This window comes from Leiobunum rupestre, chromosome 4 (assembly GCF_980474605.1).
Source record: "Leiobunum rupestre chromosome 4, qqLeiRupe1.1.hap1, whole genome shotgun sequence".
Lineage (NCBI taxonomy): Eukaryota > Metazoa > Arthropoda > Arachnida > Opiliones > Sclerosomatidae > Leiobunum > Leiobunum rupestre.
In genome coordinates, this window is record NC_143387.1 from 3,573,218 (window position 1) to 3,591,795 (window position 18,578).

General features: G+C 33.4%; 1 protein-coding gene across 1 annotated transcript; it reads left to right on the top strand.

Moving 5' to 3' along the window:
* The first annotated feature begins 1,501 nt into the window (after window positions 1-1,501).
* Window positions 1,502-17,184, top strand: LOC149945897 (ABC transporter G family member 23-like). Its single transcript, XM_090170639.1, has 6 exons — window positions 1,502-1,505; window positions 14,947-15,130; window positions 15,229-15,373; window positions 16,178-16,332; window positions 16,807-17,008; window positions 17,113-17,184. The coding sequence occupies exons 1-6, from the start codon at window positions 1,502-1,504 to the stop codon at window positions 17,182-17,184; spliced, it is 762 nt and encodes a 253-aa protein (XP_090026765.1).
* The last annotated feature ends 1,394 nt before the right edge of the window (window positions 17,185-18,578 follow it).

Genomic DNA, 18,578 nt, shown 5'->3' on the forward strand with positions numbered 1-18,578 from the left:
ATTGTTTTTTCCTTCTCGTGAAAGCTGGGACTGCAACTTCAGCGCAGTAAAATCCAATAGATTCACATATATTAAAGACACGGTCAGCTAAAATAAGATATCCAGGTAGTAAATTTTTCAAAATATTACATTCCTCTGTAATGTGTTTATCAGAGGTCCGACCTCCCCAAGCTTCAGAAATAAAGGAGAATGAACCTTGTGGTGTTATACCTATCAGTAACTTCATAGTGTTATGATGTTTATAATGAGACCATGTTTCCGCCCTAACATCTCAAGACGAAGGTCTCTCAATGAACATTTAAAAGCAAGCTATTACAACAGCTACTTTGAAACAATTAGGCATGGTTAAATGCAATTCGTCTCTTGATGGCCATTTAATTAGGCGATCTAGCTTAACGTACATAACTTCTAACCACTTGTCAACTACCCGAGAAATAGTACTAGATGATACATGGAATCTATATCCAAGATGTTTAATTCAGTCGCAACCATAGGAGACAAATTAAGAATTCCTGAAATAATGTAAGTTTAACATTTAAACTAGGTTTCATATGAGAAGCGAGTAATTTAAAGGTCGCAATTATAAGAGTTAATGTAGGAAGGCCAGTGTAATACATTGCACGAGGTTCATCCACTCGAATGAAATCTTCTTTCAGTTTGGTATTACTCATGTAATCTTCAAGTTGGTTAATCCAATCCATTGTCAATTCTGTTTGCGTTTGTGAATTTTCATATGTTTTAAAGGTGGTTTGACTTGATACATTTATTTTTTGGGTTCCGGTATATCATCAGTTTGAATGCTTGCGTCCGTCTGACAAGCTACCGCAGTGGTTATTGCAACTTCATTTAGTCGGTTTTCTTCATTTAATCCGTTTTCCATGATCATAAATTTATAAAATTTATCATCATTAATCATTTCATAATTAGAATCATCATCGTCATTATGTGTAAAATAAGCGTTTTCATTAGCTGACGATGACACTGATACATCCCATTCAGATTCCCTCTTCCGCTTAGCTCGTTCTACAGAACGGTTGTGTAAATCTAATTTGGTACCTGGACATGTAGTACCATAAGTGGGAACCCGATCAGGGTGTAGTTCATCTTCCAAAACAGAAGGCTTTCCTTTAATAATGTACAGTAATTAACCAAGGCCTATGCTTTACCACTTCGGTATTTCCTAACCTGAATTCGAAAAGCGTTCTTGACGGAGAGTCTGTAGCCAAGCTTTTTCTTTTAGAAATCTCTTCAATAAATGGTCCATGCCTTGTATCAAAAGCGGAAACTGAAAAAAAAAAAACGATATCCCCGTACCTTTTTTTGCACGATATTTACATATTAAAACGGAACACGACTTCATAATTTAATAAAGAAAATTATATTTTTAACCCTTACCCTCTGTCCATGTGAAAAGCAATGCTAGTGGTAAATGACGTCTATTAAAGCTTACCCCAGCATGTGCCCAGTAGTCCTGCACTGGGGTGAACATAGGGGATGAATAATGGGTAAAAATGTGCTAACCCCCTTTGGCGAAAACTATGTATTTGATGTGTTTTAAAAAAAAATATTTAATAATAGATTCGATCCCCAAAAAATGGTATTTGCACACCTCTACCAACAACATGCCAAATCCCATAGAAGAAGTGCGATGTCCTTTAACATTTTACAGTTACTTTAAATAAATCATTCTGTCAAATAGTTGCATTAAAATGGTAAGACCTCAGTGCTGTGCTGTAACTCAACTACGAATAAAAAAGTTAAGTTTTTACAAATTAGCATCGTATTTAGAGCTTTAGAACTTAGTTTTTTAATAGAATTATTAGGAATGCTAATAAGTCGAGAATCATAGATTTGTACCAAAATATAATAAAAATGCGGAAATATTTTCAAAAGGTACAAAATGTCACTCGGTGATAAAATAATTATTGCATTAGAGACAAGGTAAAAAAGGGTTTTAATATTAAATCAAAATACAGAGTCTCAATAGCAAATCCTTAAGCGTTAAATAACGAAAGCCTTTGCTTTTCAAATATTTTCAGCCCTAACACTGGTCCAAGTATAATAAATATTACTAGCTTTAGTCAAGATGATTGTGATTTGTAAAATTTATTTGCAGGCTTTAGTTAAAGGTTAGACAGCCTTTAACGAAGAATAATTAAGTTTAGACTCGGTTTAGAAGCCAGAATTGTCTTACTAATTGACCGAAACAATTGTATAACAAAAAAGTCCCTAGCGGTGGGTGATCTGAAACTGACATCAACATCAGAGAAAGTCCTCTCTGTTATGCCTAAATAAAACCAAAACATTATTTATAGCAGAATTAATCTATAAAATTGAAAGTATTTCCTGTACTAGTTTTAAAATGATCGTTGATAAAATCCTTAGGAAACTGAATATTTAAAATATAGTTCTTTTGTTTATTCTTCTTAAATGGCGGAGTGGTTAGCACTTTCGCCTCGCAGCAAGAGGAGCCGGGTTCGATCCCAGCTTGTGGCACTGGGTGAACACTCGGAACAACTCCTTCTGCGTAGAGTTTGAAAGTTCTCTCCCAACTGGTTTAAGGGGTTTTCCTACGAGATCTTCGGTTTCCCCTTCCACAAAAACTTGTTGAGGTTAACGGTAATAGTTAGTGTAGGGAGTTGTTGGCTCGAACGCGTGGCATGCAGGGCTGGCCACCACCCTCCTACGCATTGTAACCCGGCCACCTGAATTAAAGGCTTTAAAAGTCGCTCAATGACTTAGGCCTAAGGTGGTGCCTTGGGTATTAGCCTAGCTGATTATTATTCCTGAATTTAAGTTTGAACTATTAAATATAATGTTTCTTCTAAAAATATCTTCATTTACTCGGGAAAATACAGATTAGATATTAACTTACAAAACAATTTATTAAGTCCCAAGCGAGGGGCTAACCACTCTTTGAAAGTCTGTACACCGGACTACGCTTAGATTAGCACTGCCAAAGGCAGGGACTTCAATGATTACGCGTAGTCCCATTAGAACAGTCAAAGGTACGGCTCTGTACACCGATTACGCGGAGTGATCAGCCCCTCGGTCCCAAGTGTAATCGTAAACGTTCAAACTAGTAATAAGCATTGAATATGTAATCCTCGCCAATAACGGATTACGACAATAAAAGTTCGGAACGTTCGGTTGAATTTAATTTTTGGTTACACAAAATAATTTTGTTAAATATCCCTAAATTAAAAGAAATATTGAAAGTCTGTCAGAAAAACGCAGCCAATCAGAATACATATTACAACCAGTCTAAATAAAGAGTTTTTGGTCAAATAAGATGCACGGACCTGTACTACTGAACACACGAGAAATAGTTAAAAATAAAATAACTCTACAACGGTAGACTTAATGCAAATTAGTCAATTATTTCCTTTTATTTTATGTTAAAAGATTGCTACCCTTTATAATATGTGATAAGATTGCATATACAGGGTCTTTTTTTTTGCTCGGAAAAGTGTTTTTTTTCAAAAACTATTAATAGTACCGATTTCAAATTTGGAAGGTCAATTCTCTATACCGGGGGACATCAGTTTGAGAAATTTGAGCGTTTTCGGTAATGTTTTCACCAATTTTGAAAAATTATTTTTCGACCACTAGGTGCGAGATAAAAAATTTCTATTATAAAGTTGTAGGCCGTCATCGAAAACCCTTAAAAATTGTTAACTCGACGAAAAACAACTTATTTATCAGTGAAAATTCGAGCTTGAAAAATTTACAAGTTGGTGAAGCCAAATTACGATTGTTTGAAACGATAATTGAAAAGGGAACAAGTCTAATACAAACGTAGTAGAGTTTTCACACTTGAAAAAATGTACACGTTTGGTTTTTAAATGCAGATATTTTATTCACATAAATTTTTACAAAACATTTTCAATAATATCACCATTGGCTGCAACACAGGTTTGTGCGCGGACAATTAAGTTCTCAAACGCTTTCTCTACCATTTCTGGTGTGACGTCCCGGCAAGCACTGATTATTCGTCTAATGAGTTCCTCCCTAGTTTCAATGGGCGTGGCGTATACCTTTGCTTTAACGAATCCCCAGAGAAAATAATCCAGCGGTGTTAGGTCAGGTGACCTTGCTGGCCAATGCACTGGACCATTTCTCCCTATCCACCTTTCAGGAAACTCGTTGTTGAGGTGCTCAGTTACTTGCCGGGAAAAATGCGGAGGGGCGCCATCTTGCTGAAACCACAACTGACGTCTTTCAGCCAATGGAAGGTCGTCGATTGCGTCACTCAGTTCGTTCTGTAGAAAATGTAAATACCTTTGGCCGTTGAGGTTCGTCGGCAGGAAAAAGGGACCAATCAAACGGTTTCCAACAAGTCCAACCCAAACATTGACCCGTTCAAATTGAACCTGGTGATGATATTCAAAACCCCAATGTGGGTTGATGTCAGACCAAAGATGGCTGTTTTGATGATTAAAGGGCCCATCTCTAGAAAATGACGCTTCGTCGGAGAACAAAACATGGCGCAAAAATTGTCTATCTTCTTGGACAGCATTTAGTAACCAGTTGCTAAATTCATAACGTCTTTGATGGTCTCCGTCAATAAGTCCTTGGTGGAGCGTAGCTCTGTATGGGTGATAGCGATTCTTACGAAGAATTTTCCACACACGATTTGCAGAACAACCCAAATCAGCAGCGGCGTTAGCGCAACTGTGACGAGGATATGCCACAAAGTACGCGAGTACATTGTTCTCGAAGTCTAAATCCGGTTGACCCAATCCGCGAAACCTAGGTTGCAAGTTACCAAATTGATTGAAATCGTGAATTGCTCGTCTTACTGTATTTACAGATGGTGCTCCATTTGGATGTATTTCTGCGAAGATTTCAGTCACTCTTCTAAGGTTTTGCGCTGCTTCTCCATAGTAAATGAAACTATCTCGGTACGCTCAGCTACTGAATAACGAGGCATTGTTCAAAATATTATCAAACACTGATAATAATCTCCCAAAGTTTTCCTTTAAATACCCAATGCATGTTTAGGATTGACCTATAGCCTCGTGTTTTTTAAATCCGGTCGTTTTTTTAACCAAAGTTTCAACTGGATTAGGTAATTCGGTTTCAATTATCGTTTCAAACAATCGTAATTTGGCTTCACCAACTTGTAAATTTTTCAAGCTCGAATTTTCACTGATAAATAAATTGTTTTTCGTTGAGTGAACAATTTTTAAGGGTTTTCGATGACGGCCTACAACTTTATAATAGAATTTTTTTATCTCGCACCTAGTGGTCGAAAAATAATTTTTCAAAATTGGTGAAAAACATTACCGAAAACGCTCAAATTTCTCAAACTGATGTCCCCCGGTATAGAGAATTGACCTTCCAAATTTGAAATCGGTACTATAAATAGTTTTTGAAAAAAAAACACTTTTCCGAGCAAAAAAAAAGACCCTGTATATATTTACAATTAAAAAGGCCTAGGCCTAGTGTCTGACAAGTTTCGATCAGCTTTGCCGATCATCTTCAGAGACAATGAAAATTAGAACCGTCAAAGATTACATCAAAAGAAAATTGGTCGTTAATAAAAAAAAACATATTACAAAAAACTCATTAGAGGTCAAAAATTTTAAAAAATGGGGTCTAATGTAAACACAGTCCGATAAGGGGAAACCTAAACGTTATAGGGCGCCAACCATTAGGGCAAGTTTATAAATTTTTTTATTTTTCATATATATATATATTTATTTATATATTTATATATTGTTTGTTAATTTTTCGATTTTTATATTTTTCATTTTTTTGTACATGTTTCCCCCCCCCCCCCGTTTTTTTGTATAGATTTAAATTGAAAAAAAAACCCTATTTAAAATAATATTTTACGTTATATCTTTAAAAAAGAATTAAATTATATCCATTGCTTTGGAACGAGCTTATAATTTAAATATTGTAAATAAAGCTATTAACAAACAAAAAAACCGTTTGTCTATCAAAAGTAAATTAGAAAAAGTAAATAATGATAACATAAAAAAATTAAAATATATAGGCATAACATATGTAAACGGAATAGCTGAAAAACTTAATAATACTTTTAACAAATATAAAATGAAAAAAGGGTGGCAACCTAGAAATAAATTGGGAAATTCTTTTAAAAAAGGTAAAGACAAATTTGATAAAATGAAAAAGAATGGTGCATATAACATTATTTCTCGAATATTAAAGTTTTGATCCATGGTACTGCGTAAATTGGTTGAAAAGTTATAATAAATAAAAAACCTGTAAAATGTATCAAAAGCCTACCCACGCCAAGTGTTTTTTACATTATCAATCCTCCCATAGAAAAAATATAAAAAATGGAATTGTAAAAGCATTTAAAAGTAGAATTGAAAATATATCAGATAAACCAGTTAGTGACAAAAACATTTTAAAAGAACAATTCATAAATAGTAACTATCCAAAGAAATTAATAAATGAAATATTTGACGATAATATTGTAAAAAATAATATAAAAAAAGATAAGCCAGAACATATTATCTCTCTCCCCTACATAAGTGGTATAACAGAAAAAACCCAAAGACAATTAAAAACTTTAAATATTAATTTAGTCAGTAAAACCATAAATACTTTAAAAACAAATTTAATAAAAAATAAACCCAAAACTGAAGATGAGAAAAAAAACAGGAGTGGTGTATGAAATCAAATGTAACTGTGGTAAAATATACGTAGGACAAACGAAGAGACAATTATCGAAACGAAAACAGAAACATAAGAATTGTGTAAAAAAACAAGAAAAAAAATGGTTTAGGCATGCACATTAAAAAAGAAAATAACCACGATATAGAATGGAACTCGACCAGAGTATTATGTCAAGAAGGAAACTGGTACAAAAGGTGTTTTAAAGAAGCAGTTTTTATTCGAGATAGGGGAAATTTAAATTTAGAGGAAGGGTCAATAAACATTAAAGGCTGGGGAGGTGGTAAATTAAAAAATTAATATTGTTAAACAATTGCCCACCAGGGGTAATGTTATCTTTTTTTTTCGGGGTCGTAAAACGTATATTGTGTAACATTTTAATTAGCTTGTAACTAGTGGCTGACGAAGGACTACGGTCCGAAAGCTCCCAATATTTTAATCAAAATAAACAATTATAAATCCATGAAGTAGCAGTCTCTTATTATAACTTTTCAACCAATAACATTATTTTTTCCTGTAAAAAAAATTAAATCGGTCAAACTAAGAGAAATTTAAGAATTAGATTAAATGACCATAAACGTAACTCTAAAACACACGCCGATTGTGAAAATTCCGCTATTTCTAAACATGTTTTTCGCTCCAAACATGAAATAGAATGGGAAAATATAAAATTTATAGCCCAACCCGCCAATGGCATAAAAAGAGATGTTGGAGAAGCTTTGGAAATTAAAAAACATATTGTTAAAAATAGCGCACTAAACGAGTCCCCAGGCCATTACTATAACGCCATTTGGGATACCTTTTTTAAAGATATAACGTAAAATATTATTTTAAATAGGGTTTTTTATTTTTTTTTCAATTTAAATCTATACAAAAAAAACGGGGGGGGGGGAGGGGAACATGTACAAAAAAATATATATAAAAAAAAATCGCAAAATTAACAAAACAATATATAAATATATAAATAAATAATAAAAAAATTGATAAACTTGCCCTAATGGTTGGCGCCCTATAACGTTTAGGTTTCCCCTTATCGGACTATGTTTACATTTGACCCCCCTTTTTTTAATTTTTTGACCTCTAATGAGTTTTTTGTAATGTTTTTTTATTAACGACCAATTTTCTTTTGATTTAATCTTTGACGGTTCTAATTTTCATTGTCTCTGAAGATGATCGGCAAAGCTGATCGAAACTTGTCAGACATTAGGCCTAGGCCTTTTTAATTGTAAATATATATGCAAATTTAACGAAGTTTTCTTTTTCTTTAATAATTTTAGCTAAGCATATAGAATTGCGGCCCCTTTTTTAACACTTCTTAAAATAAGGCCAGAAAATTGTCCTCGTTAAGATAAAGCACGATTTACTTTTAAAATTATGCAAGGTGATTTCCCCTTCAAATAAGGCAAAAATATAGCCCACCTTTAAGTAGTGCAAGATGATTTCCCCTTCAAATAAGGCAAAAATAAAGCCCACCTTTAAGTAGTGCAAGATGATTGCCCCTTTATTATTAAGGGATATGATTTAACTCCTTTCAATTTGGCAAGAAGATTCCCCCTTTGAATTATCTAAAAGATTTCCCTTTTCCGCAATAAAGCAAAAAGATTGCCAAGTTCCCCGTTAAATTATCTAAAAAATTTCCTTTTAAAATTATTTAAAATACTGCCCCCTTCCCCATAAAATTATCTACAAGTTGTCCCTTTCACATAATATTATCTTAAAGAATGCCGTCTTCCCCATTAAATTATAAAAGTTTTCCTTTTAAAATTATCTAAAAGATTGCCCTTCCCCAATATAACTATCTAAAAAAATAGCCGCTTCCCTATTAAATTATCTAAAAGATTTCCTTTTAAAATTATTTAAAAGACTGCACTCTTTCCCATTAAATTATCTAAAAGAATGCTTTCTTCCCCATTAAATTATGAAAGAAGATTTCCTTTTAAAATAAGCTAAAAATGTGCCTACTCCCCCAATAAATTATCTAAAGGTTGTCCCTTTCCCATTAAATAATCCTTTAGACTTTTTTACAACTCTACAATATCGAAAATCATAAAAAACCAAAGAACAACAACAATAAGGATAATAAAAATCAGCTACGATAATACCCAAGGCACAACCTTAGGCCCAAGTCATCCAGCGACTTATAAAGCTTTAAATAGGTGGGCGGGTTACAAAAGACGTTATGCCACGGGAACATATTTAGTTTCAGTTTTTATATTAGATTTATATTAAGTCGCCCAGTTTGGGGATGCACAATGGACCTTAGGTCGAAGTGTTTTGGCTTGCCACCCCACTCAATAATAATAATAATAATATTAGATGGCACAGATGTGTGAAATTCCACTCTAATGGCAGCCTTCTAGCCGGTACATCTCCCCCAATCCAATCGTGGCTTTAGTATCATTTCTATTTCTATGGTGACCACAGATGATCTATACGTTTTTCTCCCAGATTCCCACTTCCAAACACGCTATTGCGTGGGAGTGATAATTGTCGCCACAAATCGGAAATATTTCCAAAATATTTTCTTACGTATTTTTCGTATATAACAAACCAAATTTTTTATTATCTATAAATATATTTTGGGCTTCAGTGAATTGTTTTCAGTTGTACGATCCTTCTTAATCTAGTTCGATCCAAATATAAACCCTATACGATAATCCGACGCTTAAAATCTGGCAAGCCTGAAAACCCCCTCTCAAAAGAGTGGCAGCTTAGAATATTTATTTTACTGAGAAAATGTTCAAACTAAAATTAAATCTACGCTATAGCGCCGTTGATATAAGTTCTTCAAAATAATGTATTTACAATTACATCAAGGTCAAATCGTTAATAAATCTATTCCATAAACTCAATTGGCTAATAGATTCGGTATTAGTTATGAACTATGTTTAAAACCTGACTAGAAATTTATCCCGTTCCGTCGGAACACTTGTTGGCCATATTATTTCAACGTGAGAAAAACGTGTACGTTCCCGGGAAATGCTTACACGTCAATGCGTTGAATGAACCAAACGGAACTGTACCTCTTTCCGTACGCTTGATCTATATTGCTTAGCTCGATGCTCTTCATAACGCCGACTGGACGCGTCTCGTACGCTTCGCTTCGCATTCTTTCACACTCATACATCAAACTATAAGGACTCGTAAACTGATGAACACGATTCATAAAAACGTCTTGGCCCATAAAAGTGACATCGTAGGTGTCAAAACTACCAAGAGCTTTTTTATCTTTCATTTAATAAGAACGATATTCTGAAAATACACAGTTTAAATCGGTTCTTGTAATACGCTTGGAATTTTAATTTATGAGGTATGGCGATCTTAATTTAACATCTGGTGTTAAGCAACAAATAAATCATTTTGACTTTTGCTTTAAGGGCAAGCTCATTTCGCCAATAATGATTTCACCTCTTTGTTTTAAAATTAATATTGTTTTTTATTTATTATTTGAAAAAGCCAGCTAACCTTAATTGGGTGTTTTAAAAGCTATATCGAATACCTTAAATATCACTCCTTTTCCTAACATAAATTTGCTTAAGACCCAACATTCTGGTTTAACCTTTTTTTAATAGCGTATATGTCTAAATTTATTATTTTTTAAAGAAGATATTTGCACTTGATAAGACTCCACCGAAAATAAAGATAAAACTAATACGGTTTTATTTTTGCATAATTAATTATTTCTTCCATTAATAAAGAAAAAGTATTTCCAAGAAATTTCAAGACATCAACCCAAAACTCTTCTCCGATTTTTATGGTAATTGGCTGTATAATTCGAATGTCCGCTTGTTTTAAATAATTAATATTTGTAATTTGTTTAAGCGATTTCTTTCTGGGGAATCTTTTCAATCCGTCTGATCGAGATTGAGAAGTTTTGAGGAATATTTTTTAGTGTCCTTGAGAGAGCTCGTTTCTTAAAGATCGTATTCGCTTCTCTCTTGATTTACGAGAGGCTTTTGGAAGAGGAAGTTCAATTCAGTGCTAGTTCATTAAATTCAAAGCAGATATAAATAAATTGAAAAGAGGGTTTATCTACCGTCTTACAAAACCAATACATTTGTGATAATCATTGGAGCTTAATACATAGGTAAGTTTTTTTACTTAATTTATAAACGCATGTTTTTAAGTGCAATATGATATCGATACTTTTAAATTATTACCTTTTATTTCATTTTATTATTTTAAAATATTATTTTGCAATTGTTTCGAATTTTAATTAAAATTAATTTTTATAATAATTACGTATATACGCATTAACAAATCTGAGACCGGAAACTAATTTATAAATTAAATATTTATAAATAAAAGTATAACTTTATTTTATTTTATTAGTTATGGAACAATTTTTTAAGAAATAAAAGTATCTAAAGGCTTACGTCCATTTTTTTTTGCTGATCAGTGTATCAAGAAAATGAACAAATAATCGGTCTCAAATAAACAGTGCTTTTTAGGTTTAAAACATACTGACGAAATAACGCAGCCTCCACTGATTTACTTTTTTCGTGAAAGATTATTTCCAGATGCATCTTAAACTGCATCTTCCACATTGGGTCTGCGTGGCCTTACCACTATAGGATCCTCTATTTTGAGGGGATTATAAATGTTATATTTATTGAGCAAAAATTAATTTCGAGGGCAACCTTTGTTGAATATCACGAAACGGGTGGTTGGTAAACCAATACTAATAAAAAAATTCCCGAAATTAATATTCAAAGACGAAATAATTAGAAAACAATATATATTTTATAGTTTACTTCAATTTGTACCCTAGGAGGGGTTATACAACCACCGTGTCTGTCTGTGGGTCTGTCTGTCAGTTCTGCGAACGCGTTCGCATTTTCGGGGCAAAGGGTAATCGCTGCGTACGCAGTTTCTTAGAATTGGGGAAAAGGTTTTTTCAAAAGGGCCTGTTTTTGGTTGTCATTGGGTGTAGTATAAATATTTTTCCATTTGCGTTAGTACCGGGTGGGATTCGAACCTGAGCATTCTACCACAGAACCACGGATACATTATACACGTCACTGAAAATTAGAAACTCTTCCGAGGAGAGGTATATTTTGGCTTGCCAACTTGTTTAAATATCTTTTCGATGATAAAATACGCGAAAAAGTAGATTAGTCCATAATTAAAAGGGATAATATAGCTAAATCCTAAACAAATTTGAAGAAATTAAAAAACTTACTACTAACTCGTACCCAATAGGTCTTCGAGCAAAAAACGCGAAACTCGGATCAAATAGATCTTCGAGTAATAAACTTAATTTAGTTTATTACTCGAAGATCTATTTGATCCGAGTTTCGCGTTTTTTGCTCGAAGACCTATTGGGTACGAGTTAGTAGTAAGTTTTTTAATTTCTTCAAATTTGTTTAGGATTTAGCTATATTATCCCTTTTAATTATGGACTAATTTACTTTTTCGCGTATTTTATCATCCTTCTCACAGTCCATAGGTGGTTTCTTCTAACTTAACTTTTCGTATATTCTATTCTCCACCACACTCCCCCCTTTTCGGCTTTCCGTTGCTATATGCAACGCGTTTTGAAATTTTAAATGTTTAGGCTTAGTTTCTCCTTTAGATTTGACAGTCGCCAGCCAGATTTCCCGCACGGTACTGATGAGTTCCAAATAGAACGAAACCGGTCTACCGTTGGAATTTCTGGCTATTTTATTTATTTTTAATTTAGTTTATTACTCGAAGATCTATTTGATCCGAGTTTCGCGTTTTTTGCTCGAAGACCTATTGGGTACGAGTTAGTAGTAAGTTTTTTAATTTCTTCAAATTTGTTGAGGATTTAGCTATATTATCCCTTTTAATTATGGACTAATCTACTTTTTCGCGTATTTTATCATCCTTCTCACAGTCCATAGGTGGTTTCTTCTAACTTAAATATCTTTTCTTCGTGCTTCCCCGTGATACGCATGTGTATTGTTTATAATTTTATTATTAGTCCTATCCATCTTTTTATTTTATTTTTCTTCAATTATTTGCAAATTTATTAAATCGAAATTATTGTATATAATATGTTTTTTGACGATGGAAAGTATATTTAAAGTATGTCACTCTTGAAACCATATTTTTGGTTTCCTCCCTGTTATAAAAGGGATTTGTTCTTTAACAAAGAGGTAATAAATATTCATTCATTCATTGGCAATTTAATGTCAAACAGTATTTATGCATGGAAGAATATGGGGAAACTAGTCATTGGCTCTTAGTTTCAGTTCCAAACCTTACGTTAGGCATCGATTATGCATTCTTTCTCATAGACCATTTGACTCTTTAATACCCTCACTAGCACATTTTTTCCAAACCTACTGCTGGAAAGTTCGAGATGGTAGAAATCAGAATGTAGCTTAATCAGCTCCCGTTTCAAGTATTCGCAAAACATTTCAGAAACTGTAAGACGTCAATTGTGATATCCCCTCTGAGTGGAGAAATGGTAAAAAAGGCACGATTTCATAATTTAAAAAAAAAATACCCAAGTGCTTCGATGTTTTGCAATACTTGGTAAAAGACTCGTTCACTATATAAATTGGAATATGCTTTCTCTCCACCTTTTTATTGAGGAAGCTGCCCTTTTAGGTGCCTATAGGCTTAACCAAAATGGCTGGTGGAAATTGGGAGCATAGCCACACCAAGCTCTTCCGTGATATTTCCAATCAGATGCCGATTTTAACAATGGGTTCTGATCTGATGGCTACAAAACTCCACTTTAGTAAACCTTTTGAGGTCAACTTCCCTAGCCGTGCGGAGTGGAGTCACTTGACCCTCGGTACCAGAGGAGAGATCGTCTGGTTCACTGATGGGTCCAAGGCCCACTATGGCTTAGGTGCGGGGATGTATTGCCTTACTAATAATTTTGGCTTTTATGAAAGACTAGGGATACACACTAGTGTATTCCAGGCTGAAATTTTTGCCATTTGCTCCTGTGTTGCTTACTGTTTACATCAGGGGTATCATGGGAAGGTTATCCAGATTTATTCAGATAGCCAGGCTGCTCTTAGAGCTCTCAGCCAGTATAGTATTCTTTCTAAACTGGTTTTTAGCTGCTTAGATTTCCTCCGCACTCTTGGGTTGCACAATAAAGTTCAAATTTGTTGGGTACCTAGGCATAAGGGGCATCTTGGGAACGAAAGGGCCGACACCTTGGCCAAGGAGGGTGCGAGGGCTGGGTTCATTGGACCAGAACCTGCCCTCCCCATCTCCCGGGGACTTGTGCGCGGCTTGATCTCCAAGTTTATGTCAGATCGTCAACTCAGACAATGGTCTGAGATTGAGGGTCAAAGGCAGGCCAAAGAGTTTACTCTTGGCCCTTCTAGGGAGAGAGCCAGAGAATTACTCTCGCTCTCTAGGGCTAGTATTAGGATTGTTATTGGCCTACTTAGAGGCCACTGCCATCTGAACAGACATTTAACTCTCATTGGGGTCAGTGATGTCCCAATTTGCAGAGCTCGTCTAGCTGAGGAGGAAACTGCCTCATATGTACTCTGTACCTGCGATTACTTTGCAGCCCAGAGGTTTGAGCATTTGGGTATGCATCGGTTGGAGACGTATGACGTCTCTAATATCACGGCCTGGCAGATTTTAAGCTTTATGTCGGCGATAGGACTTATTTAAGTCACTCAGTTTGGGGATGCACAATGGACCTCAGGTCGAAGTGTTTGGCTTGCCACCCCCACAGTGGGGGTGGCAAGCCAAACTCAATAATAGCCCACTCAATAATAATAATATAAATTGGCAATACTAGTGTGTCTATTTCCAAAGCAAATCATTTCTTCTGTATTTATACTATCTATCTATGTGCGAGTTTTTCATAAGTCTAAAATTTTAGATCTTTCTAAATTAAGTAATTGACTTTTTCTTTTTTTTAAGTTGTTCAATTTATTACAATAAAGGATAAAAATATCGTTTTTGGTTACATGGCAAATTTGACTCAATTTATAAAAAGGGGTAACGATAATTATCATTTTGTTACTAACGCATTTTCCTGGGATAAATATTTTAAATTTAATTTAAATTAAAATATTAAAAAATATCGTTTCTCAAATAATTTAAGAAGTACGTGAATAAACGATTCGGTTATTCTTTCCTTATAATATATTTATTAATTCAGAAAATGTCCGTTAAAGTTTTATCTAAAGTATAAAGGATAAGTCTTTTAAAAACCAAACTGTTGAATGGAATTTTTACAAATAAAATTTACGCCCAAGATGTTTTTTTTTTCATTTTTCCGCGTTTATAAATAATATTTGATGGATTTTGTTCAAAACATTTCTGTTTTTTTTTTGTCATACACAGGAAAAGACGAAATCAAAACTCAGCCGAATATGGTTACAGAAATCGAACAACTACAGTTAAGGGAAAAATTTTATGACACCTATTTGGCAGTTCATCTTTGCAATATTAATTTATCTTATGGAAGAAAAAGTTCAAATGAAAAAGCTTTGGAAGACGTTAGTCTTCATATTCCTCAGGGATCAGTGTAAATATTAAGTTTATTTTCTCTATTAAATATTTCTAAAAAGTTTTGTTTATTGCATCAAAGCACTGCGACTGAATTTGTAATATTGCATCTTTCAGGTACGCCCTATTTGGACCCAGTGGCTGTGGAAAAACTACTATCTTAAAAGCTATCACAAAACTAATCAAACTAGAGAAAGGTCAAATTAAATTTGGAAATAAAAACCCAAATATTCCAGGAAGAGACGTAGGATATATGCCACAGGTTAGTTCTTAGAAAACGTATGTATAAACGATGTTTGATAATTTTTAGAAATGACTAATTACCTAAGTTACAAAATCTTCTAAATTTATTATCAATTTCGTTTGCGTATATTATTATATAACAGGATTGGTCAAGTTTTAAAGGTTAAGATTACGATTTTAGTCTTTTTAAATTACTTCAAAAATATATGCTAATTTCTCAACATATTCTTATTGGTTTTAAACTTAAGTTATTTAAATTCAAAAGACAAATCTCATTCAATTGATCTCACCCCAAATTTGTAAGCACTAAAACAAATTAAATTTGTTCAAAGATAGTTACATCGCGATCAAGAATGATTTTCATAACAAATTTGCAGGCGCCCGAGGTTTGAAACGGGTAAATCGATCGCTTTTTAACTTTCATAATAAACAAGCATCTAAATAGTTGGTGACGCCACTCTTCTAGGCTATATGGTAATAGCAGGCCTAAACGATGCCAAACAACATTCACAAAATATAAACCCTTTCTTCTGGCCCTAATACAAAGTAGGACAACACATAACTACTTCTACTACTACTATTACTAAAATTCGAGTAAAACCATAATTCCATTTGAAATATATTATTATCTGGAATTTTACTTTTTCGTGACTCTGGTATTGTTATAGCTTTATATTACATATTTTTATTTGCTAATCCAGTAGGATCTAAGTGATCTACGCTTAATCACACCAATGATCTTACGATATTGCTTGATGTTCTTTTGTGCTTGAATGTTTATTTTGATATCACAGTTGCAAATTTTCTTATATATTTCTTAAAGCAAGCTGCATTGATACCGGAACTGAGCATTGAAGAGAATATCAATTTGTACGGAAACCTATTTGGACTTCGGGGTGATGTTTTACAGCTAAAGATGAAGAACATCTGTAAACTTTTGAAGCTCCCCGAGAAAGACAAACTGGTTGGAAACTTGAGGTACAGAACACGTTTTTCTGTTGTTACTCAAAATTGAAAAAAATTGTCGAATTTGGTCCAACTATTTGAAAATTTGGAGGAATAACATAACATTGTAGATTATTTTGTGGGAACAAAGTTCAACGATTTTCGATGTATAATTTTTTTTTGAGATAGTCTACTTATTGGAATTCAAGCAATGAAAATCAGAATTTTCTTAACACCTGTGACGAGTTAACTTTGAAAGCTTTGGCCCGTCGTCTGCTTTAAATACAATAATTCAATGCCATAATTTTTACTCACATTTTAAACTTATTCTCTAAATTTCATAAAGAAAATAGTATAGTATGGACTGGACTCATAGTGCTCATTTGTTGAATTGTTTTATAAATGTGCGAAATATTATACCATATTATGTTGGAAATGTTTAAACAAGATGTTGCGTTCACTAGTCCGAACGTTAATTCAGAAAATGAAAACGTTGTTGTTAAATAGCGGGGGTCAAGTTCGAAGAGTGTCGTTCGCCGTCTCACTCATTCACGACGCACCTCTCTTGTTGTTGGACGAACCCACTGTCGGAGTCGATCCACTTTTGAGAAAAGTCGTTTGGGACTATCTCTTGGACATTTCTTCTAAACAAGGACGTACTGTTTTTATTACAACACATTACATAGACGAAGCCAGAAGAGCAAACTATGTGAGTATTTGCAAACAAATATGTTTTATAATTAGGTATTTGAAACATTTATTAAAAAGCGTGTTATTTATCACATTCCAAAAAATACTGCCCTTTGATCTTAGCAACATGAAGTATCAGCCACGTCTTTTATAACTAGTTTTATCATTTTCGATTATGATGACGAAGCTTATTAAAGTTTAAAAACATATTTTGTAAAAGTGTTCCTAATTCAGACAATTAAGAGCACTTGTTTTTGACAGAATTTTTTTAATAGTTATAAGTAAAGGGAAATGGTGGCACGCGTAGCATGACGAGGCACAACCCTTCTACGCATTGTAACCCAGCCACCTGATATGAGGTATAAAAAGTCACTAGATGAGGTGGGCCTAGGGTGGTGAATTGGGTATTAGCCCAGCTGATGATGATTTTTATCCCTATTAATATCTGAAAAACAAATTGAATCAAAATAAAACACTCTTTTCTTAATGTTTTATAGATTTACGTTATGTTTGAAATATTATTCTTTTATTTTGAGGTGGCATTTATGAGACAAGGAAGAATTGTTGTGGAAACAACACCAACTAAAATTATGTCAATTTTTAACACTAATAACTTGGAAGACTGTTTTGCTCCAATCTGTAATTTGAAATCACCAAATGAATCGACTAGTTCAAAAACGCTTAAGTGTTGTGCAAATGTGAGTATTTAATTTAATTTTACGATATAATGAGTATGCATACTAAACATTGATACCAACATCTACAAAACTTTCGATTAGCAAAACTTATTGATATTTATCTTGAGATTTCAAGCTAAAAATACACCAAGTGTATTTCATTCTTTGCCTGGCTATGCATAAACATAAAACTGCGTTTGGGCTATTTGTGTATTTTTAAGAAGCGCGAAGCGCTTTATCTTTGAATACCGAATTATAATTCCAGGTATCGAGAAGAAGTTCTAAACTCTTGTTTGACTTGTCAGCTAACTTAACTCGGACAGATCAGAAACTTCAAATTTCCTCCCGTAAAGCACTATTCTATAACAAATAGTGAATTGCAAAAAGTTGTTTGCCAAGCGCACTCCTTAGTTTGGGTTAGAAAACAAGTAGATTCAAATTTCACAATGGCGTTGAATAGAAGTATATTAAATGACTGACATTTGTTTCCGAAATTAAATCAAACCACTGAATAAGGCACTTTTAATTGAACCATTTTTTATAATCATATAAGATATATGTTACAGCTGATGATTTATTAGTGAGAGCCATTAATTTTTTTAATTGCCAAATATCATAAACGATGTTTAGGACCAAAATCTCAAAATAATTTTCCGGAGACTATAAAATACTTTTAAATATTTTTCTTCCTTCCAAAACCTTATGTACACAAACTAATTGCTTGAAAATAAATAACACCAAATATGTATGCCATTTTTCACGTTTTAATACTTTTTAAAAGAACGACGCAGCAATTTTTATTTATTTTTGAACAAACAAAATAAACAAATAAAATTTTAGACAAAGTGAAAACCAATTACAGTCGTTTTTAGTAAATATGTCCAAGACATTAAACGAATATTTATTTAATTA